At 46.9% G+C, this 24,645-nt stretch overlaps 1 protein-coding gene across 5 annotated transcripts in view; it reads left to right on the top strand.

Annotated features, from left to right (window-relative positions):
* LOC144715202 (ARM repeat superfamily protein) overlaps positions 1-24,645 on the top strand; it is a 78,704-nt gene that overhangs the window by 35,281 nt on the left and 18,778 nt on the right. For all 5 annotated transcript variants that reach the window (XR_013584549.1, XM_078590114.1, XM_078590117.1 and 2 more), the window contains exons 15-21: positions 7,799-7,993; positions 8,081-8,335; positions 8,968-9,063; positions 9,160-9,254; positions 9,338-9,401; positions 10,224-10,311; positions 10,389-10,462. Coding sequence is in view for 4 of the 5 variants with exons in the window: in XM_078590114.1 (XP_078446240.1) it covers positions 7,799-7,993; positions 8,081-8,335; positions 8,968-9,063; positions 9,160-9,254; positions 9,338-9,401; positions 10,224-10,311; positions 10,389-10,462 (867 nt within the window). In the remaining variant the exon portion in view is untranslated. The remainder of the gene's footprint in view (positions 1-7,798; positions 7,994-8,080; positions 8,336-8,967; positions 9,064-9,159; positions 9,255-9,337; positions 9,402-10,223; positions 10,312-10,388; positions 10,463-24,645) is intronic.

Raw genomic sequence — 24,645 nt, 5'->3', positions numbered from 1 at the left:
AGCAGTCTTTATTGTCCCTGCCGCACATAGGCCACACTTTGTGGAAGCCATTGCCACCCATCTTTTGCGCAATACTCTTGTAACCAATCGTCGCCACCTCAACAACCAGCTGAAGAGCCTCATCTGGAGATGGACTTTTTTGTTTCATCAACATGGAGCATGTGGTGCTGATTGTCGAATCCTCTAGTGCCTCTCCTCTGATCTTCATATAAGCATCCTTTACCGAACCATCATGTGACTCACTCGATGTGCTAAGATGTAGGAGGGCCAGTTGCATCCTCATCAGCTCTACAAACCATTGCTTTGATAAGGCCCTTGCCAGGGTTGGGGTCCAAGCTCCGTCCAACACTCACAAGCCGTAATGTGTTGGTTCTGCGCCATAGCAAAAAAGTCTTGGGAATTCTAGTTTTAGGATGCCTTTATTGGACCAGTTATCTGTCCAGAAACAAAAACCAGTACCATCTTCCAATTTGGCATCAAAAAACCCGCGGATACGAGGTATGGCTTGATGTAGACCTTGCCAAAATGGAGACTCCCCTCGAGCTCTTGCCCAATGCCTCTCTCAATCAATCTCTAAGCCATATCTGTCCCTCAGTACATTCAAGACCAGATCCTCCTCTGCTGATGCAAGTCTTACCACCCATTTGGCCAACAATGCCAAATTCATTGATTCCAGGTGGAGGATCCCCGCACTCCCCTGCTTCATGGGTTTGTGTACTACGTTCCACTTGACCAAAGGCACCCCCTTGCATTCCTCGTATGCATTGCCTCCCCAGGGAACCTTCTCATCAATCCATCCAAGTGCTTTTCTACACCTGTTGGCATCTGGAAGATCGAGGGATAGAAAACTGGGATTGCTGAGAGCACCAATCTCAGAAGCACTAGGCGACCCCCTTTTGAGCACTCTGTTCTGCGAGCCCACCAATCCCCTCTCCACTTTCTCAATCACTGGCTCCCATTCTGCATTTAAAATACATCTTCCTGTCAACAGAAGACCCAAGTAGCTCATTGGGATTGACCCTCGAGGTGTGCTAAGAGCGCTAGCGCATTGTACCTCCTCCTCAGCAGAAAGTCCGAATCCCACAAATCCCGACTTGGCTGAATTCAATTGTAGGCCGGAGAAGTCTGCGAATAAATCTAGTAATGTAGATAGAGTACGAGCTTCCTCAGCCGATCCTTCCATGAAGAACGTTGTGTCGTCTGCATACTGAAGGAATGCCCTCCGGATAACTCTCTGTATGGAAGCCCATTAAGAGGCCATGTTTGCAGGCTTTGAGGGTGCAAGTAGCCAAACTATCACTGCTAGAACAAAAAGTTGGGATGCTAATGGGCAGCGCTGTCTGACTCCCCTTTGTGAGTGGACCCAATCGCCTTCCGCACTGCCATTCACCAGGACCGAGAATGAGTAGAATGCCGATTGAAAGGGTCCGACTAAGTCTCCAATGACCTTCCTCAACTGGTTCGCCAACAGTTTCGCGATGATGAGATAGATAGAGTTTGATAGTGCTATGGCTCTGAAATCCCCCACATTGGTTACTGCCAGCCGTGTGGGCTGAAATTCATCTAAAATGTACATAATCTCGGACCAACCACCTCCCATAACTCGCTAAAGAGGAATACTGGGAATCCATTGGGCACAATGCATCTTTGCCCATTTAACCCCTGGATCGCTTCCAACCCTTCTTCCGCAATGAATGGTTTCACTATCACCTTGGATGCACTTCTTCCACTCCATCTCCACCGGTTTGGGCCCCCGTCAAATTACCATTCTGAAGTGATCTACTGATGCTCCTCCACGGCTCGTGTCCCGACGTATTCACGGTCCCCCACGTGCACTTGTAGTATTTGGTTAGACCTTCGTCTTCCATTTCCCACCAAATGAAAGATGCAAGTGTTGGCATCCCCCGCCTTGAGCCAAAGGTGCCACAAGCACTGCCTCCAATCAAGCTCTAGATTCTTGTCTTCCTCTTCCACCACCTCTCCGCATGCTTTTCTTTCATTGAGTTCAACTTCCACTAAGCACCATGTGTCTTCAATGTCATCCAGCTGCCAGACTCTTTACAGTGCTTCATCCCCTCTGCGATGTCTCCCTTCTCGAATTTTTTTCTTGAGCCCTATAAGGTGTTGTGGTTGTCCTGCCAGTTTGGTAGCCAACCACACCATGGTCGTGCCTCCATTGGGTTGGGGTATCCACCACGATACCACTTCTTCCTTGAACCCCTTCTCCCGTAGCCACGATCTATCCAACTTGAAATATGTAGATCTATTCTAGCCGGCACTATCTTGCCAAATAATTGAGACGTGATCCAATAACAGTCTAGGAAGTGCTTGGATGTCAGCCAACAGGTATTTCCAGAGAGCACATAAATTTGTCTAAGCAGGAGAGTGTGGTAGGTCCCCTTGTGCGTCACCATGTGTAGGTACAATTTGTTGGCCCCATTTCCTGCAATTCAGCTCCCAAAATGAAGGACCAGAAAGCCGCTGTTCTTGGGTCCTGCCCTCCAGTCCCCTTTGGTCTATCCCCCGACTCCAGGGTCACATTGAAATTTCCCCCTGAACTAGTATTGGGATCCCATGAAAGAGTGAGACCACTCCTTCCAGCTCCTCCCACAGCCTGTCTCGACGGGCAGCAATAATGGGCCATAGACCGACCCCACCATACATTGAAAATTTGTCACTCCTTTTTCAGTTTTATTGCAACCGCATATTGTCCCTTCCAAGACCCTGCAGCAAAAACTGTCGCTTTCCAAGCCACCAGTAGACCCCCAGATCTATCGGTTGCATTGACTGCCACACAGCCCTCCAATAAACCTCGCCCACCAAATTCCATTCTTTTGCACCACACTTCTCCAACATCGTTTCTTGCAAGCAAACTACTGTAGCCCGTCATTGTTGCAAATATCTTCCCACCTCTCCAAGTCTCCCTTCAAGTCTCCAGGAAACACACTTCATACTTTCTCTGATGACTGCCCCCCTTGCAACGGCTGCAGCCCCACTTTCTAACTCTTACACTATTTGATTCGTGATCTGATCGTCTATCTCAATTTCCACTCTGTGGCTTGATGGCTCCTCAACCTCCTTCCACTTGGTGGTCTGCTGTCTTGTTGTGCCCCCAATCTTCTCCTTCCTTGGTACTACTTTCCTTGACAGCCCTTCTTCTGGCAGCACCGCTTTTCCCAGTCACCACCCATGCCTTCTTGCCCTCCGCATCAGTCTGGGCCGATTTCCCTTGACGGTATACCACGTCATTAAAGCTTCGAGGTCTCCATTTGTGATCCGATGCATCCTCTGGAGGGTTCTTACCCTCCTCCATCATGGGCTTTGGGCTTCCTTGCTAATTTCCCCCTGTTGGAATACCACTATGTCTGACTCACCCATAATTTCTGGCGGCTGCAGGTGATCTGAGCAATCTCGCTTTACAATCTCCATTATCTTGGTCGGGGACGACGGCACGACGAGTTAAAAAGCAGACATGCGCTGTGTATCATGGAACTGCTATCTCCCTCCTGTGCCGAACATTCCTCTATGGTCTGCTGTTCCGGTTGTGCTCAAATGGGGGAGCCCCCCTCCAGCTTGCCTCTTCGAGGCCCAGGACTCTTGTTTGTGCACCGTGCTGGTGGTGGGATCCTGGGTTGAAGCCCCACTCTAAAGGTGCCCCTGTAACCTTGGAACTGGACCGACCCTGGGATCAGATCTCCTTCTGGCATTTCGACTTCCAGTATCATGATACGATCCTTGATCTAGGCTCGTATCGGAGGGACGGTAGAGGGCAAGGTAAGGTAGAGGTTCCGGGGGTAGAGAGGAGAACGGGAATGGTCGGGGGAAGGCCGAGCTAAGGGGGTAGGGATCGGCTGGGGACGAGCCGCCTGAAGACGCGGCGAAGTGGAGACGATCGCGAGGACGGGGATCATAGAAGGGGAGAGAGAAACCAGACCTAGACGAGGAGAGGGGCAGGACAAGAACACTTCTTCTAACTTCTTCTGGGCTGCCCTTCTAAAGGGAGGGCATCCCTATTTAAAATGCCCCTATGGGCTAAATGACAAAACTACCCCTAGATAGGTTTAGGATCCTCTCAAGGATCCTATCATATCACCATGGGGTCCTCCAACTCAAGCCCATCGAGAAGATACTCTTGAGCCTCCCAAATGATGCCAGCATAAATTCCAGTGTTGACCTTCTCTGGTGCATCATTGGGACCCCGTGCGCTTCCACCACGACCCCTACCTTTTGTCCCCCTTTGATCCCGTCCATGGGGAGAACCCGATGCATTCTTAGCTTCGTGATGCCATTGATCCTCTACATCCAGCCGCAGACAGCGACATGTGCCATCATGGATACCCCACCGAGAATCAGGGTATTGGTATCCAGCCTCCACATTTCCGATGGCCCTAATGTCGGAAAGTTCTTCCATAGGCCACTATGAACCTCCTCTACCTCCAAAGTGTCCCCGAGCACATCCCCCACCAAGCACCTCTGTAGGACAGCGTTGCATGGATCCACCTCTTTTGCCGCTGGCCAACTTGCTCGCTGCCCTTGGATCTGGTCTGGTGTCTCCACCTGCAAGCTGCATCCATTTGCTTCTCCTACTTGCCGACAGTTAATCTGGCGATGACCTGGCCCTTTACACTGGTAACAGATTACCAGTTCTCTGCACTCTTGTGCGTGGTGTCCCCGTGCTAGGCATCTGAAACACTTGTTCTCCTCACTGGCAGGCCACCAATGTGACAATGGGTTTTCGGGCCGTGTTTTTTTGGCACGACGAGATCTCACTGTCACCTATCCTTCCTCTTCATCTTCAGCTCCCCTTGGCTCCCAATTGCCTCAGTCTTGTCTCTCCAACCGCCCATGTTGTCTCTCCCACAGCTCGTTGGAGCTGCCTCCCTTCTACACACCGCTTCCTCGCACAGTCGCTATAGGGTGGACTCCTTGGCTTTAAGTGGTGTAGAGTTCACCAAATTGATGGGACTCAATTTCTCATACACAAAGGGAGGAGTGGAATGGAGAGATGGAATTTGAGGATACTAGGGAACTGACCGACCTCGCCTAATGGTCAAACCAAAATTGCCGAGTCATCGAGGAAGCTCCATGGGGGCACACCCCCATTGCAGAGGACTGGCAGACAAGGGGCAGCCCAAATCAGTATTGGGCAGAGTGAAGAAAGAGAAGTCAAGGAGACAAATCCCTATGCAAGGTCCATAAATCGAGCAGCTGTACAGCAGGATTTGAGTTGAAGCAATGACGAAGGAAACAGATCTGGTGGTCACCTTTAAAAGAGGCTTTGGGTTGCCCCCTCCCCAATTAGATTGAGCGGAAAAATTGGACAAAACTTGCGCCAACCAAGAGGAGACAAGATCCCGGGGAATAGAGGGGACATGCCAATAATGAGAGAGATAAACAACATTATGTCAGCCCATGACCAAGGGAGGCCGACAAATGACAGTAGGCTGGGTGAAGGCAGGGTCCCGCAAGAAAATGTCACGAAGGACCAACTGTGGGACTCGGACAACGAAAGACACAGGTTGGGAATGATATTGCTTCCGCTGCCCGCCAAGGATCACTATGCCCAGGACTGCAGAGATCCTCTAACCTATCGTTGTGGAGGAGTTGGGTGTCGTCAGTCCTCCCAGGGGCTGACCATAATGACACAAGAAAGGAGATTCCCAGGGCCGAAGTGCATGGGCAGGGCAAAAGGACCCTACTGGAAGAGACAGACTGAGAGGAGGGTGGAAACACGCTGGCATTCTCTCCAAGGCTGTCTACTCAATGTAGTGATGGGCAGACCCTGGGATTTTGAGGTCTAGAGCAGGCTATAGAGGAAAATTATGACATTGGAAGAGGCAGAGCTTTGGAGACTTGAAACTGGAGATCTCTTCTTATGGGGGTTGCCCGTGGCGGCATATGTCTTGTTGCGTGGATGGACACAAACCATTGGCGGGAACAGATTAGTAAGATAGTGCTGAGTTCTATCCACTAATGGGACATTGTATGGGGAGCCACAGACAGTCATCTTTGAGTTTCGTGGAATGCCAATGGGATCTCGGATACGTGCTATAATAGTGGTCCTAGTTGGGCACTTTGATCAACTACACCGTATTCTACAACGGGGTTGGACTCCGGGGACCGAATGTCACAGTATTGTAGGTTGACTTGGCTGGGGGTCTCTCACCACCTCTCTGGCCCACACTTCGACGGCCCGAAGGTACATGCAGGGTGTGGGGGACAGCTCAAGATTCTCTTACCATTTCTATGTAAGAGCTGGCTGCAAGCTCTATCTCATCGTGATAATTCTCTGGCCTATGTTTGTTGCTGTAGTGATTTAAAACAACTCATCATTCTGCCTTGATGAACTGAAAAAAATTGACACAGTCATGTGTTAAAGTTATTTCTCCTCCAGTAATTTTTTTTATAAACATCATTTGAGGGGGGCTGGGAGTGCTACATCTGTAAGCCATGAACATGTTGTTGCTGACAAAGTGGGCAGCCTGGATTATGAGGTTAGAGGAGAATCTGGTCAGGAAGGTCTTGAAAGACAGTTATGGTATGGCGCTGAACTAGCAGTGTCGTGCGGTTTCAGTCAGAGAGGCATCTACTTATATGTGGTTTCAGTGAGATAGATTTTTTCTCAAGTCTGGGTGTTCTTTGAAACCAAACTGGGGAAGGCTCATTATTTCATATTTTTTTGAAAGAAAATTTTCTTTGGATGGATGACAAGTTAGCTCAAGGTACGTTACGGGAGGAGTTTCCATGCCTATTCGTTTCTGTGCATTGAACCCTCAGGCATCAGTTAACGACCGATGGCAAATTACATGGAATCCAATTTTGGAGGGTGTTCTTTCAGATCAGGGGTGGGTGATTTGTTGAGCATGCAACAATCTCTATGACATGTGTGACCTTGGAGCATGGCGCAAGATGGCTGGGTGTGGAGGGGCCCATCATTTTTGGTTTGGGATGCCTATTAGAGGATATGAGAGGGCCTGATAGAGGAATACCTTATTATTCTTACCTGAGGACTTCTATAGAAACAGGAGGTTCCCTTAAAGTTGCAGGTTTTCAGATTGGTTCTCTTAACACAGTTCCTCTATAAGCCTATGCTCCCATTCACCTTGGCACTGTGCCATTTGTGTTCACTTGGCGAGGAACTCTGCTCTCACCTTTGCTTTTTGGGTTTGTTTGCTGGGGAAATATGGGACTGGCAGAAGCTCACCGGGGTGGATGTGGCTTCCAACGAGGCCTACTAGGGCTCTATCTGGGGAGGCATGTGCAGGGGTTATCTGGAATGGGGACAGCTCCTTGTGGTGTTATGGACTGTTGAATGGGCTTCTTTCTCTTTCTTTCTATCTCTATGTAATAGCCCATTAAAATGGGCCCATTTTGGACTCTCTCTCCTCCCCACTATAAGTAACATGTAATGAACCCTAAATCAGTGTTATGAGGGTTTAGCCTCTTTTGATTCTAGGTTTCTTCATGCACTAATTAGCTGCACCAAAATGAGGTTATGTTTAAGTGAAGGGCTGTCTCGACAGACAGCGTCCTGCATGATGTGGAGATTTTTATTTCATTTTGGTTTTGGAGGGAGTGAAAGTTGGGAAGAGGACCACTCTGGTCTTTCTTGTATTTCATGTTGATCACCGATTTCCTGTGATCTTCCCTCATTTCTTGAAAAAAATATTTATTTAATTTTAAGGCATCCTTCTGATATCCAAGACATTTGTGCAGCAACTCAGACCACTCTCTCATGTTTGGAGATTTTCACTAATTTGGCACTAAGGGCTGGGGGGAAATTTTTTTTGCTTTGCAGGCTCTTCGAGTATTATTACACAATTATCCAAAAATAGCTACTGACTGTTGGGAGGATATCTCAGCTAATGTTCAACTGACTTTGCAAAATTTCCTCCATGAAGAATCAAAATGGAAAGACCCAGAAAATCGGACGACAGACCCTGGGAATGTTGTTGGATTGGGTTGTGAAAGAGCCGTCATGGCAGCAATTAAGGTGAATTCCATTTGGATGCGGAGGGAACCTTTTTTATTTTGGCTAATTCTGTTTCTTCTTAAGGCTCAATTTCTTTTTGTTTTTCAGGTTTTGGATGAGGGTCTTCGTGCAATATCTGGATTTCAAGGAGCTGATGACCTGTCGGAGTATAAATTATTTGATGCTCGAACTTTATGGGATTGTAAAAGAACAAAAAAAGTCTCTTCTGCACCATCACATGAATCAAATTTATCCACGACTTTGAAAGAAGATAACTCTTTGGAAAAAGCATCCGGAGTCATGCAGTGGAATGAGGTTATTGAAAAGCATCTTCCGCTGGTTCTTGTACGACGTTCAGCAATGGTGAATATTATTCCTCATCCTTTATTCCTCCCCATTTATAGATTATGGTTGCATCCTTGAGTTTTTTCAATATTTTTCCTAATAGTAGAATGGGATAAATATACATGATAATGTTATTCCTATCATGTGGGCCTATTTATGCTGGAAAAGCCCTTTACGGTCATCAGTTTGTTTCAAATATGCTGTGTGCCTTTCTTTTATGTAACTGCCTTTTTTAGTTTTGCATCTACGCCACTTGATTTTCCCAGCCTCTAGACCTAAAAATTATTGCTGCAAATCACTTAAGGTCAACTCGGGTGAAATACTCTGTTGATTTCTTTTTAGTTTTTCAGAATCATCTGGTCTGTTTATATAATTCAGCTATGTTGATACTTTCTTTGAGAATATAAACATATATTTTCATTTTACTCTGGGAGAATGACTCTCAAATCGTGCCGCGTATTCAGTCTCTTCATTTTTCTGTTGTCTCCTGGAGAGCTTTTGCTGAAAAGTACACGGGTCACTTTATATTTATGCTTTCATTTTGCAAAACAATCGTGCGACTTCCATTTTTTTATTCTGCATAATTTTAAGGAGAATGTCGCTCAAAAATGGGGAGGCTCATTTTGGAAACTTCGTCTCCCTTTTTTTAGGTCAGAGTAGCTGGGCTTACTTGCTTTGCTGGGATGACTTCATCCGTCTTTTTCATCCTTGACTATGATAAGCGGCAATTCATTATAAATTCTCTGGTATGTTGGCTGAAATTTTAGATGTCCCCTCATTTGACAACCAATTTATAGTATACTTACTCCCAGACCTTATTTCTTTTCCATGGAACACTGCAGGTTTTCTCAGCCATAAATGATGAAATTCCATCAGTCAAGTCCGCTGCTTGTAGAGGCATTGGTGTTATTTCTTGCTTTCCACAACTCTTCTCCAGGTTCACAGCATTTTTCGTCTTTCCTTTAATACCTGGTACCAAAACATTGCATGAAAACTGGAATACGATGTTTTGCATTTCAGGTCTGAAGTCACCGATAGAATTGTCAACGCGGTTGAATTAAATATTCATGATTCACAAATTTCGGTGGGCAGTAAGATTGTTTTTTTTACTCAAAATATCCCTGTGCATAATAATTTGGTTAAGGATGAGCAACGAAAGGATAATGACTAATTGTCATCATTGGCCTCATCAATTTTTTTTACTGGGATGATGATTAGGATGACAGGGTTGTCATCTTGGACAGTCGTCCATGGGCCCAGATGACAATAACAAATCATGGACATTGTTATCCTGTATGCATACAAATATGGTGACAATGATGAATTGATTTTACGCATTATTTTTCCCTCAAAATGTGACTATCTCTATCTAGACTCTTTCAGATGACGAGAGGACAGTAACAACTGTTATTTATCCTCAGCATTCCTCTGCTGTAGGATGAGAATGACGATGACAATGACGATTTTGTCCATGTCATGGTCATCAACATATAGCATGCAGGACGATATTGTTATCCATTTCCTAACTTCCGAGAGTTGCAAACAGGATTTAGCCTTCAACTTAATGTGGCATGTCGGCTCTTAAAGTTGCCCTGCTCGTAAACTCAGGCCTGAACTGTTTCATCTGCCCGTTCTGAGGGCGAGTTTTCTTGTGGAAACCTCGTTTCTATTCATTTTGTAAATGTCTCATTTAATGGAGGTTTTTAGTATCATTCAAGTAAATAGAGATTGAGATCATAGAGTTAGGAGCTCATGATATATCTACTCCTAATAACATATCACTTACTGTGCTGTTGTTGGCAGATGATGAATTCGGCATCTTCCTCCAACCCTATGATGCATTATTTCATTGCCGTTTGCATTTCTAGTTGCCTTATATGTCTATTTAAATCCTTAATGATTTCAGGTGAGAATTGCCTCTTCCTGGGCTTTGGCAAATATTTGTGATTCACTTCGCCATAAAGCAGCTGATATGCATTCAGATGCTGCGTCAGGTTAAGTTTGTGCTTCTTGAGAAAGTACTTCAATTTTTTCTTCTTTAAGCCTAAAATTTGACTGTGTTTAAATGCAGGACATGTTTATGATTGTAACCATGTTGGATTGCTACTTGAAAGTGCATTGCGTTTGAGCAAGGACAGTGATAAGGTGATCCAAGGAATTTTATATTTAAGATATTTTGCTTTCCTTGGATAGGTGATCCGATGAATATTTTCTGTATCTTTAGCTGCCAACATAAGTTGATTTGCATTTGTATTCCTTGTTGATCCTTGCTGGCCTGCCTGCAGCCTTAACTGGTAGGGAGAGAGAGAGAGAGACTAATCTGAGTTACATGTCCAAGGAGTATAAAAGATGTACCCAAGGGTCTAGTACACTTTTCCGCCATTATTTTGGACTTTCTGAATTTTAAATAATTTTTCTGAGACAAAGTGATATACTGAGCAGGAAGTCCACAGAGCTTCCCCGTATATCGAATCACCCGCCGAAGGGAGTTGCTTCGAATTGGAAGGAAATAAAAGGGAGAACACAAATGTCCTGATCGATAGAAGGAAGAAAAGAAGAAAATAGAGAGAGAGAGATCCCAGGAGCTCTCCCACAACTGGCCATCGGGTTAGCTCCTCTGACTGCTCCAGCTCCCTCGCCCGCTCAGGGTTCAGAGATGAACAAAAATACTTCCTGCTTCCATCTTTGCCCCCTCGTTTGTTATTTATCATCTCGGTCTGACGCTTCAGCTTTTGTCTGTTGTAACGGTTCCCGCTCTTCTGAACTGTTTTCTCTGATATGCTTTGCTAAAATACTTTTCAATACTCCCCCCGTTGAGATGAAGCTTGTCCTCAAGCTTGAAATCTGGGAAGCTGTTGGCAATGTTGTGGGCGTCTTCCCAAGTTGCGCCATACGCGGGGAGTCCTTTCCACTTGATTAAAAGGGAGAGGCCGGCAGGTGTCATCTTGGAAGAGAGGATTGCTTCGGGGGTAATCTGCCATTCATAATTGTCAGTTAAAAAAGGGGGAATGGGGGTGGCCCTAATGGTGGGATCCAATGCACATTTTAATTTGGACGCATGAAAAACAGGGTGTATTGCGGAGGGTGGAAGGTCTTGCTGATAGGCAACGGGTCCAATCCTCTTAATGATCTTATATGGCCCAAAATATTTAGGACTGAGTTTTTCATAAGGTCGTCTGGCCGGGGTTTTCATGTGGTAGGGACGAGTTTTAAGTTAAACTGCATCTCCTTCTTGGAATGCGATATCCCAACGATGCTTGTCGGCTTTAATTTTCATCTGGTTCTGTGCTTTGATAAGTGCAACTTGAGAGCTTTCAGAATATTATCTCGGTCAGTTAACATTATATCCACAGCATCCACTGTGGAAACTGGTGATCCGTATCGCAATAGGGATGGGGGATTGTGTCCATAGACTGCTTTGAAAGGAGACATGCCAATGGATGTATGGAAGGAAGTATTATAGCTGTATTCAGCCCAAGGAAGAAATTTCACCCATTGTTTAGGATGTTCAACTGTGAAGCAGCGCAAATAACACTCAAGGCCACGATTAACTACTTCTGTTTGCCCGTCTGTTTCGAGATGGTAAGAAGAACTGAGTAGGAGGCGTGTCCCTTGCAATTTGTGTATTTCTTTCCAGAAATGGCTGATAAAGAGGCGACCCCGGTCTGAGACGATGGAATTAGGTGTGCCATGTAGACTAAAAATTTCTTCAATGAAAAGATGTGAGATCGTCTCTGTTGAAAAAGGATGTTTGACTGGGAGGTAGTGAATGTATTTACTTAAGCGATCTACAACCACCGAAATGGAGTCATACCCATCTGATTTTGGCAATCCTTCGATGAAATCCATACTGATGTCTTCCCAAGTTTGACTTGGTATGGGTAACGGTTGAAGTAAACCAGCGGGCGTGAGAGTGGAAGACTTATTTCGTTGACAGATGTCGCATTTGTCAATGTAGGAGTTAATATCTTTCCTCATGCCTTGCCAGAAAACTTGCTGCGAAATACGTTTATAAGTGCGGTGGAACCCGCCATGGCCTCCATTCTTTGAGTTGTGAAATTCCTGAAGAACAGTGGGAATTAATGAAGATCTTGGAGTCAATAATATGCGACCTTCATAACATAGAAGTTCCTGGTGTATAGCATATGAAGGGTATTTGGACTGATCTGATACACATTCTGCTTTAATGCGAGAAAGGTTGACGTCCGCCGAAATTTCACGGTCAATTGTTGTTCGGTCTCGCCAATGACTAACCATAATTGTGTTAAGGTATTCCTCTGAATTCTCCATAGATCTTGAAAGGGCGTCGGCTACAATGTTCTTTTTCCCAGATTTGGAATGAATTTCAAAATCGAGGCCCATTAATTTTATTGCCCATCGATGATACTGCAGGGGAATTTCCTTCTGCTCAGTGAGAAACTTCAGGCTGAAGTGATCTGTGTAAATGAAGAATTTCCGGAAGAGTAAATAATCCTTCCATTTGTCAACTGCTCTTACCACATACAGAAATTCACGTTCATAGGCTGAGGTGAAACGGGAGGTGGGCAAGAGCATTTGACTAAAATATGCGATCGGGCGAGACTGTTGTAATAACACTGCACCAATGCCACTACCTGATGCGTCTGTTTCAATAGCAAAAGTTAGTGAAAGGTTTGGGAGGGCGATAATAGGTGTCAATGTCAATGCTGATTTTAGATTCTGGAAAGCTTCTTCAGCAGAATCGGACCAATGAAAGGAATTCTTTTTGAGCAGATTGGTCAATGGTTAAGCAAGGGCTGAAAATTGAGAGACAAACCTACGGTAGTAGCTTGCTAAACTCAGAAAACCCCTGAGGTGCTTGATTGCCTTAGGAGTGGACTGTTGAATTATGGGTTCGACCTTAGACGGAGATGACAAACCCTATAAGGGGTTGGAGGAGGTTGATTGAGAGAGGAAGTAATGACCTTGCCCTAATGAGGTTACATGAGAGGGTATATATACCCTAAGAGAGAGAAAGAGTTATAATAGGTCTAATGGGCTTATAGAACAGGGCCCATTAGACCATATAGCATAGTATCTCACTAACACCCCCCCGCAAGCGAAGTATGGATGTCGTCCATGCCGAGCTTGGATACAGCACGTTGAAGAAGAGGGCGGGATAGTCCCTTGGTGAGGACGTCCGCTGCCTGGTCAGTGGAGGCAACAAAATCCAGGTCAAAGATCCCTTCATCCATTCGCTCCTTGAAAAAGTAGCGATTGCGCTCCATGTGCTTGATGCGTCCCTGCTGTCCAGGGTTCTTGGCCAACGCAATCGTCGACTTGTTGTCGCAGTAGAAGTGAATCGGGCCAGCATACTCCACGCGGAGATCGTGAAGGATGCCGTAGATCCACTGGCCTTCAGAGGCCCCATCGGCGAGGGCGCGGTACTCGGCTTCGGCAATAGAGCGGGACACTTTGTCCTGCTTGCTGCTCTTCCAGCTGACGAGGCTGCCAAAGACAAACGTGCAGTAGCCCATGGTAGATCGATAATCCACAACGGAGCCGGCAAAGCCAGCATCGGTGTACACCTTCACTGTCCCGTCCGTGCCTCGAGGAAAGAGCAGGCCCTTTCCGGGGCAGCCTTCAGGTACGCAAGTACCCGGTCGGCGGCCTGACGGTGAATCTCCCGTGGGGACTGCATAAACTGGCTGAGCAGGTTGACGGCGAAGGCGATGTCGGGCCGAGTGTGTGTCAAGTAGAGAAGCTTCCCCACCAGCTGCTGATACCGGTGGGAATTCGTCAGCGGCGAATCCTCCCCTTTGCCCAACTTCACATTGGGATCAATGGGAGTGCTCACCGGTGCACAGTCGGTCATACCTGTCAGGGCCAGCAGGTCGACGACGTACTTTTGCTGCGAGACAAATATCCCACGAGGGGAGTAGGCCACCTCAAGGCCAAGGAAGTATCTGAGAAGGCCGAGGGCCTTGATCTCAAACTCCTTAGCCAAAGCGGTGCTGAGGCGGACGGCTTCGGCAGCATCAGATCCCGTGATAAGGATGTCGTCGACCTACACGGCAAGAATGGAGATACCGGTCGGGCTGTGACGGAAGAACAGGGAAGCATCTCCATTGCTCTGAGTGTACCCTTCGGTCTTCAGAACTGAGGAGAACCGACCAAACCACATGCGCGGGGACTGCTTGAGTCCTTAAAGGGACTTCCGCAGTCGGCACACGTGACCGGGGGGGCCGAGTGAGTAGCCTGGGGGCTGCTGCATGTACACCTCCTCCGTCAAGTCGCCGTGCAAGAAGGCGTTCTTGACGTCAAACTGTCGGATGACCCATTGGAAGTGAGCCGCAAGGGCGAAGAGAAGACGGACAGTCTCCATCTTCGCCACTGGAGAGAAGGTCTCGAAGTAGTCCACGCCATAGGGCTGAGTGAACCCCCGAGCCACAAGACGAGACTTGAGGCGTTCGAGAGTACCATCCGCATGATGCTTCTTGGCATGGATCCACTCGCAGTCCACCACCCTCTTGCCAGGAGGGAGTGGAACGACGTCCCAAGTGTGGTTCTTGAGTAGAGACTGCATCTCCTCATCCATCGCCGCTTTCCAATGAGGAGAAGCGATAGCATCGGCTAAGCGGCGAGGAATGGGATCCGACTCGATGCGAGTAAGAAACATCCTGTAGGGAGTACTCAGCCGGTAGAAGGAGATATAATGAGATAGAGGATAGTATCTCACTAACACTGATGTAGATGTTCTGGGCCGCACTGATGATAGTATCTCACTGACACTGATGTAGATGTTCCTGGCAAGAGGGTGGTGGACTGCAAGTGTTGTTCTTGAGTAGAGACTGCATCTCCTCATCCATCGAACAAGTGTCTCTGATTCTGCGATACTGGTTCTTGAGTAGAGACTGCATCTCCTCATCCATCGCACAAGTGGCTCTGATATATCTCCATCGCACAAGGAGATATAATGAGATAGAGGATAGTATCTCACTAACACTGATGTAGATGTTCTGGGCCGTACTGATTATATGAGAGCCACTTGTGCTCTGATACCATGACAAACCCTATAAGGGGTTGGAGGAGGTTGATTGAGAGAGGAAGTAATGACCTTGCCCTAATGAGGTTACATGAGAGGGTATATATACCCTAAGAGAGAGAAAGAGTTATAATAGGCCTAATGGGCTTATAGAACAGGGCCCATTAGACCATAGAGCATAGTATCTCACTAACAGGAGACGTGGCAACACCTTGAGCTGAAATCCAATGGCCTAAGAATTCCAGCTGAGGTAGGAAAAAATAACATTTGTGAACATTAACTTGCAGTTGGTTGTCAGCTAAAACCTGAAAAATCGTCTAAAGATGTACGTGGTGCTCTGCCTCTGTTTTGCTAAAAATAATATGTCATCAAAAAAAACCAAAAGAAACTTTCTGAGAAACTTCTGGAAAATAGTGTTCATGAGAGCCTGAAATGTTGCTGGGGCGTTGGTCAAACCGAACGGCATAACATTGAATTCATAATGCCCCTGATGAGTCTTGAATGCAGTCTTGTGTATATCCTCAGGGTCCATTCTGATCTGATAATAGCCAGAGCGTAAATCCAGCATGGAAAAGATTGTCATTCCATGTAGCTCTTCTAATAACTTGTCCACAATTGGGATAGGAAACCGGTTAGGTATAATGATTTTATTGAGTGCTCTGAAATCTATACACATCTGCCACCTTCTGTTTTACTTTTTAACTAGTAGTGCTGGACTGGAAAAAAAGCTATTAGACTGTTGAATCACATTGGTGTCAAGTAACTCTTGGATCAGGCCTTCCAGTATATTTTTGTGCTGGTGTGAATACCTGTAAGGTCGTACATTGATGGGTTTTGATCCAGGAATAAAATGTATCTTGTGATCAACCGCTCTTTTGGGAGGTAGGGACTTTGGGGTTTCAAAAACTGTCGGGAACATATCTTGTAAGGAGATAATGCGTGGATTTGAAGCAATAGAAAATACCTCTACCGGTTGGCGAGCGCGTTTTCTTGTGATATGAAGAGTTTCTTCCAGTGAGTCTAGCCAGTCCTGATGAGCCTGCCGTGGAAGTCGTGGGAACATGTTAGTTGGGTTTAGCTACTGATCTGCCTGAATGGTAAAAATCTTGTCGTCCTGCAAAATTTTGATCACTAATTGGTCATAATTGCATGAGAACCACCCCAGAGTCTTCATCCACTGAATGCCAAGGATAATGTCGACGTTGCCCAAATCAGATGGAATAAAATCTTGGTAGAACTGAGTCCTTGAATGGATAATGGTTCGTCCATGCAAAGTCCTGATGCTCTTCGAATGGAACTGTCAGCCAAAATGAGGTCAAAATGCATCGATCCTTCAATCGGTATATGCATGAGCATCCTCATGTTGATAAGGTTAGGCGACGTACCCCCATCAATAAGGACGATTAGAGGACGACATAAGGGCTCCCCCATACCTTCATAGCACCATTTGGACTTGCGAGGCGAAGCGTGCAAAGGGAACCTTCCAAAATAGGTGTACCATTTAATTGCATTAAATCTTCGTCCGTGTCTTGGAGATCTTCATTTGCATCTCCCTCTTGCACCAGAAATAAATTAAATTCCCTCTTGCATCTGTGTCCGGGGAGATACTTATCGTTGCAGTGGTAACACAGTCCTTTTTCTTTCCTCAAGTTGAACTCTTCATCAGTAAGTCTCGTGATCTTCTTCCTTGGAGGTCGAGACAGATTTTCTGTTTGTTTCCCAGGTAAATCAGAATGAGATCTATCGATCAAACCTGTTGATTGCGTGCGAGCTCGATAGTTAGAATATGGCAATGATCTGGGATTCACCTGGGACTGTCTTGGACGAGCCTCTCTTTGATTGGTCGTGTTGGGATCATGTTGAATGGTTGGCCAAGTCTGCTATATTACGGTCAAGTTAGTTTCACCTTCGATGGAAACATCTATCACTTGTTGAATATTGAGGGGTCGATATTTTGGGATTTCTGCACGAAATTCTGGCTTCAGCCCATTCATGTATGCTGTTTCCAGAACATCCTGATCTAATGGCGGAAGATAAGCCACTAATAACTCAAACTCTGCTCGATAATCTGACACATAACCGATTTGCTGCAGGTTGAATAGCTTTTGCCGAAGAGTCTTGGACGAAAAACCAAATGGGCGTTCAAATTGCCGTTTGAAATCGAACCAATTTTCAAACCCAAACTGCTTCTCAGTGTAAATAAACCAGGCTTGGGCGGATCCTTCTAAGTGTAGGGAAATAAGGTTAATCCTCTCCAAATCTGCCAATGTATGAACGAAGAAGAATCTCTCGACGCAGTTGAGCCAACCCTGCGCTTGTTCCCCTGAAAATATTGGTCGATCGCCTTTGCGAAACGGCGCCTTGACTTCTGTCAGATTTTCGCGAACGATCGGCACTCTGCCATACCGCATTGCACCAGCTGTTGCCTCTGGAGTGGTCGTAGACGAAGACGCTGCACTTTCTCGATTTTGGAGTTTATCAGAGACAATTGCTCTAATATCTGTGTCAGTGCATTCAAAACTTGATCTGGCTCCACTGGCTTCCTGTTGGGCTTTGTCCGACGTTCTAATAGAACTCCCAAATAATGTCGATAATCAGTGCAACAAATAATAGCTCTCTCTGCTTAGTTGAAGATCAGAGTTCCACTCTCCGATAAGGAGGATACAGAGTCTCCTTTAAGTAGGAATAGGATGAGGAAATATAGAGAAACGACGAGAACGGGAAAAGGAACTGGAGATGCCGGTCGGATCGGACTCGATCACTCTCCCTTCTAGAGCTGGAGGATTTCCGGCTCCGCCGCAGCTGGACTTTCGAAAAATACTCTCTTACTCCTCCATGATCAGCCACCACTTTATTTAAAAACCCTACGAGTCTTTAGTTGAGCGTCGCACGTGCAGAGCCGACGGCACATGTGGCATCGCTTGAACTTTGGCCTCTCTTCTTCCTTTGATAGGTCCTAGTCTGGACCCTATCATTGCTTCCTCCCCCGAAAACCAATTGGTCCCCAATTGGGAAGCTCGGGAAACGTTTGATGAAGACTTCTTTGTCCTCCCAAGTAGCTTCAAAGTTGGGCAAATTCTTCCATTTAACGAGGAACTGAGGGTCGTCTGTGGAAAATTGGTACGATAGGATAGCTCCCGGATAAGCCTGCCATTCCCATTCATCAGAAATATTAGTTGGAATAGATAAGATCTTAGAATTAGCGCCCACAGATTTGTGTAATTTGGAAACATGGAACTCGGGGTGAATTTTAGCTGTAGCCGGTAAATCCAATTCGTATGCTATTGATCCAATTCTTTTAGTGATCTTATAAGGACCGAAGAATTTCAGAGCTAACTATTCGTTAGATCTTTTGGCTAGTGATTTCATCTGATAAGGGCGAATTTTCAAGTACACTGAGTCCCCCACTTGACATACGACATCACGGCCATGTTTATCTGCTTGAGATTTCATTAGAGATTGAGCTTTGGATAAATGACCTTTCAGCTGTGATAAAATGCCATCTCTCTCTGATAATAAGCGGTCCAAAGAATCAATGGGAGTAGGAGGGGAACCATAACGGAGCCGTTGGGGAGGTTCTCTACCATACACTGCCCTGAATGGAGACATTTTGATAGAGGCGTGAAAGGAACTCTTATAGTTATATTCCGCCCAAGGAAGGCTGTGCACCCACTTCGCAGGACATTCAGATGAAAAGCAACGTAAGTAACATTCCAAGCTGCGGTTTGTAACTTCAGCCTGACCATCAGTTTCTGGGTGGTAGGATGAGTTAAGGCAGATGGGTACCTTGTAATTGGTGCAAAGCTTTCCAGAATGAACTGATGAATACACTGCCTCAGTCAGAAATGATGGAGCATGGAATGCCATACAGACAGACTATTTCTTTTGTAATAAGGATGGCAATATCTCTAGCGGAAAATGGATGCCTCACAGGTATAAAATGTGCATATTTACTAAGGCGATCAATAACCACTAGCACTGTAGTATAACCATTAGACTTTGGAAGACCTTCAATAAAATCTAACGAAATATCTTCCCAAATTTTGCCTGGAATGGGTAGAGGCCGGCAGGGGATAATGTTGACGTTTTATGAGTCTGACAGATATGACAAGCCGATACATATTTCTTAATGTTTTGCTTCATGCCCTGCCAATGGAACTGCTGCGAAATTCGTTTGTACGTTTTGAGGAAACCCCCATGGCCCTCCACTTTAGCATCATGGAGTTCTCTTAAGACCACTTGAACTAACTGAGAAGCTCTAGGCAAAAACTAGTTTGTCCTTGTAAAATAATAGATTTTGATGAAGAGAGTAAGAAGGGTACTCGCCATCGTTGGATATCAGAACACTTTAAAGAAGGGTACCGAGGTGCGGATAGCAGAACACTTATCATCGTGTACTAAGTCTTGTTCAAGTTGAGATTTATCCAACCAATGCGTAACCGAAATTTGATGTAGGGATAAATGATTTGGAGTTCTGGAAAGAGCATCGGCGACCGCATTGTTTTTCCCCGCCTTGTATTTGATTTCAAAATCAAAACCCAATAGCTTAGATAATCATTTGTGAAACTGCTGGGGTATTTCTTTTTGATCGTTGAGAAATTTCAGAGTGACTTAATCTGTATGTACATACAACTTTTTGAAAAACAGAATGTTTCCACTTATGGACTGCCCATACGATAGCCATGAGTTCGCGTTCATAAGCAGATTTTGACTGATTTGATAGCAGGAGAGCTTTGCTAAAATAGGCAATAGGATGCAAATCTTGAATAAGTACCGCGCCCACTCCATATGCTTATGCATCTGTCTCGACAACAAAAGGCTTTGAGAAGTCTGGTAAACTTAGTACAGGTGTAGAAACCATGGAAAGTTTAAGTGTTTGAAAAGCTGATTCGGCTTCTGGTGACCATAGAAATGAATTTTTTCTTTAAGAGCTGAGTCAATGGTTGAGCTTTAGAAGCATAGTGCTGCACGAAACGTCTGTAATAGTTGGTAAGACAGAGGAACCCTCGCAGTTGCTTTAAAGTGTTTGGAAAAGGCCAATTCTGAATGACAGTAATTTTTTTTGCATCTGTGGAGACCCCCTGTGAGGAAACCCTGTGGCCCAGAAATTCTATTTGCCGTTGGAGGAAATGACCCTTGTTAATATTGACTCTCAACTGATACTTTTGTAGTAGGTCCAGAACTAATTTAAGGTGGCGCTCATGAACTTCATGATTGGTGCTGAATATCAAAATATCATCAAAGAAAACCAACACGAATTTACGAATATATTGACTGAAAATAGAATTCATTAACGCCTGAAAACTAGCTGGAGCTGTTGATAGACCGAGTGGCATGACTGTAAACTCATAATGTCCCAAATGCGTTCTAAGAGCTGTTGTGAATATCATCTTCATACCTACGGGTGGATTGTGATCGTCGGAGGGAACTTCTGATTGTCGGAGGAGGATCGTCGGAGGAGGAGGATCGGGACGTTGGAGTAGGAGGATCATCGGAGGAGCATCGGGACGTCGGAGGAGGAGCGTCGGAGGAAACCCTAGGTCGTTGGAGGAGAACTCGTAGGATGAGTAGCATCAGGGCATCAGAGGAGGATCGTCGGAGGAAACCCTAGGTCGTTGGAGGAGAGCTTGTAGGCGCTTCCGCGCTGTGGAGATCACACAGAAGAGGGTGGTGCAGAGCCCGCAGGGAACCCTAGTTCTGCGCAAGGAAGATTTCGCAAGGCAAGATAGACATGCCGGGGCAAGAGAAGGGGTGGACGGTGGTGAGGAAGCGCTGGGGAAGACTGTCAGGATGGGAGGAGCATGGAGGTGGCTGTGGACAGCCATGGCGGAGGAGGAATGAGGCGGTGTAGGAGGGGGGACGAGGGACGAGGAACGAATGCTTCAGGTGTCTGGGGTGGGGGCATCATGCATGTGATTGTCGAAATTTGCTCATTTGCAGGCGATGTCGGGGGGTGGGTCATCGACAAGCGCGATGCCCAGACGCGGCCTCCGACCATAGAAAGGCAATTGATTTACTGATTGCGAGGCGAGTAAGTCTTACCCTGGCCACGTGCATTGTTGGGGAGATCGAAGCAGGTGAAGTGAGAGGGGAGGAAGTACGAGAGGCATTGGTGAGGAAATTCCCGGAGCTGGTGGGTTCGGAGGTGAAGAGATTGGAGACGGGAGAGGTTTTGGTCCGACCAGTTCCTGCGACTGAATGCATCGCAGTGTGTGGGTGGAGACAGGTAAGGTCAGGGATAGAGCGACGAGGCCGGCTATTATTGAAGTCAGGGGGGTACTAGCCGCGTATCGATCCACCTGGAACATGGAGGCATTAGTCCGATCTTTTGGGAGGTTACGAGGGGTCGTTACGTCGGGCCTAGAGTCAGGTGACTCAGATCTGTCCGTGTTGGATGTGGAGATGAAGAAGGACACGGTGGCATCGTCGTGGGTCCTGCTCCAGGGTCGTATGCGCATATACTGTACGAGTAATGGAGCGCCAACCACCAGCCCCACCAGCTGCAGAAGATCATGAGCCCCTTAGTGAGACTATTGGAGGCGGAAGGCGGGAGGCGAGAAAGGTTGCCTGCAAGGGAAGGGGAGGCGGCGCTGGATGCGAGGATCGGTGGAGGTGTGGTGGAAGAGACGGAGGCAGGGACCAGGACGGTGGAGGCAAAGGGGACTAATGAAGAGTAGAGCTCGCGGGTATCAGAGGATGTGAATGCAAGTGATGGCATGATGGAATCACATAGCTTGGGAGCGACCGAGCGGAAAGGGGCCAGGAGAAAGGGCACCCTGCGGCTGCCAAGAGGGAGGCGATTATTGAAGGGAGACTTACTGGGTCGTTGCATGGGTTATGAGAGGCAACAACTCTATATCAAGAACGTCGACAGAGTGAAGATATGGTTGGAGGTTGGGAAAGGTGGGAGGATGCATTTCCCTCGTGACTGGATGGTAGTAAGAGTGGGAAAGACAAGGTGCGACAAAACGGAGAAGAAATCAAACAAATCGAGAAGCAGGACAAGGGAGGAGGTAGAGAACGAGGAGTCACTCGAGCCGGAGAGGGAGGCGGTGGCGAATGAGGATGACGATGCGACACGAGACACAATCGTGGTTGTGCTCGGAGGCTTCGCGGAGATTCAAAAGGACGGAAGGGGGTTGTGCCAGGTTCCATGAGATGCATATCATGGAATGTGTGGGGGCTCCGGGATGCCAGGAGGAGAGGGATCGTGGGCAAATACTTACGGGAGTGGGTTGCCTCGGTGGTGTGTTTACAGGAGACGATGTTGGAGGAATGTGGAGTAGGGGACTGGCGTGTGGTTGGAGGGAGTTTGCTAGAGGGTTTTATTTTGGTGAACCCAAATGGGCGGTCAGGAGGGGTGTTGATTGCTTGGAACGAGGCGATCTTTAGGAAGGAGGCATGGCGTGGTCATACGGCGACAGTGAGGTTGACAAGGAGTGATGGTCTGGGGGTGGTCGTATCTTCAGTTTATGGACCCGTGAACGCCAGCCTGAGGGAGGGGCTATGGTTGAAGCTGGCAGAGCTTGTGGATAAGTTTCGAGGGATGCCATTGTTGTTTGGCGGGGATTTCAATGTGACGCTGGAGACCAATGATAGTCCCAATGGAGTGGGGGGGAGTGATCAGGGGTCGGAGGAGTTCTGGGCTTTCTTGGCGTCAGTAGGGTTGGAGGAGATGGGGCCCAATGACTGTTGCTACACATGGCGAAGTTCGGAGAGAGTGGCTTATAAGTCATGGCTGGATAGGTTCTTATGCTCAGTGGAGTTGATGGAGAGGTTCCCGTGGAAGATGTGCGCGCGCTGTCCAGACCGATATCGGACCATACACCGATCATTTGGCACACTCATGAGGGCCAATGGCGGACCACGTATTTTAAAATTGACAAGTCATGGCTTCGAGAAGGGGGGTTCAGAGAGGAGGTAAAGGATATATGGCGGACACAATCGGGGCAGGTGCCAGGGGCTAATAGAATGGCAAATCGCATAGATGGGTTGAGAGAACTTTTGAAGAGCTACAGGAGGATAAGGGAGGCAAGATGTAGAGTGCGGATCGAGGCCCTCACAAAGATTAAAGAACTGGACGGTGGGAAGGACAGTCGGGCATTACTGGTTGATGAGACTCAGGAACGAAAGAGGTGGAGAAGTGTAGTGGCAGGGGAAGATAGGAAGGAGGAAATGGATTGGAGACAAAAGTCCAGGCAGCTCTGGCTAAGGGAGGGTGACGCCAACACTAGGTTTTCCACCTTGTAGCAAATGGACAACAGAGAGTGAATCAGATCCTATCAGTGAAGGTCGGATCACAGAGGTATACCGGCACACATGCAGTGGGTCGAGCAATGGCGGAGCATTTTCGTTCGATGTCACGATGGGGGGCCCCCAACAGATGGCGGTGGACGGGCCGGGGGGCGTCACAATCAACCCAAGACCAGAGAGATGATCTAGTGCGGCCTTTTGATATGGTGGAGGTTCTGGCAGCTATGGCAGGATTGAATGGCGAAGGCGCCCCAAGACCAGATGGCATACCGGTGTTTTTCTATAAAGAGTTCTGGAATGAGGTCATAGAGGATGTGATGGCCACATTGGGGGAGCTGAGAAACCCTCAAGCAAATATGGAAAAGATTAGTAAATCTTTCCTATTTTTATTACTGAAGCGGCAAGGGGCAGAAAGTGTAGGCGACTACCGGCCCATATGGCTATCCAACTCCATATATCTTATAGTTGCAAAGGTATTGGCCAATCGACTACAAGGGGTGCTTGGGGATTTGGTTGGTCCGTTTCAATCAGCCTTTGTTCTAGGTGGACAGCTAGTCAATAGTGCCATCTTGGGGGGGGAGATTATTGCTTCGTGGAAGGATAATGGGACCAAGGGGTTCATGTGGAAGGTAGATTTTGCGAAGGCATATGACTCTTTGGATTGGCGATTCCTATGGGCATCTTTATGAAGGAGGGGTTTCCCGGAGGAATGGATCAATCAGGTGAAGCGATGCGTGACCTCTCAGTCCTTTGCGGCGCTGGTAAATGGACGCCCAGAAGGGGGGTGGATTAGACCGCTGAGAGGGATCAGGCAAGGGTGTCCTTTAGCACCGATGCTTTTTGTTCTGGTAGCTGATGTCTTAGCCATCAGTACATCCTTGGTATGTGGGAGGGGATGTATTAGAGGGTTCGAGATGCCGAGCCATCCCTTGGGCATCCCTTTGTTACAATATGCTGATGATACACTGTTCTTCGTCGAGGGATCGGTATATTGCTCGCGACTGCACATCAATAGAGGAAAATCAGAATTTGTGGGCTTTGGTCTATCGCCGGAGGAGGAGACCCAGTGTTC

The sequence above is a fragment of the Wolffia australiana genome, chromosome 18 (genome assembly GCF_029677425.1).
Source record: "Wolffia australiana isolate 7733 chromosome 18, ASM2967742v1".
NCBI lineage: Eukaryota > Viridiplantae > Streptophyta > Magnoliopsida > Alismatales > Araceae > Wolffia > Wolffia australiana.
This window is presented reverse-complemented; position numbering and strand designations above follow the sequence as displayed.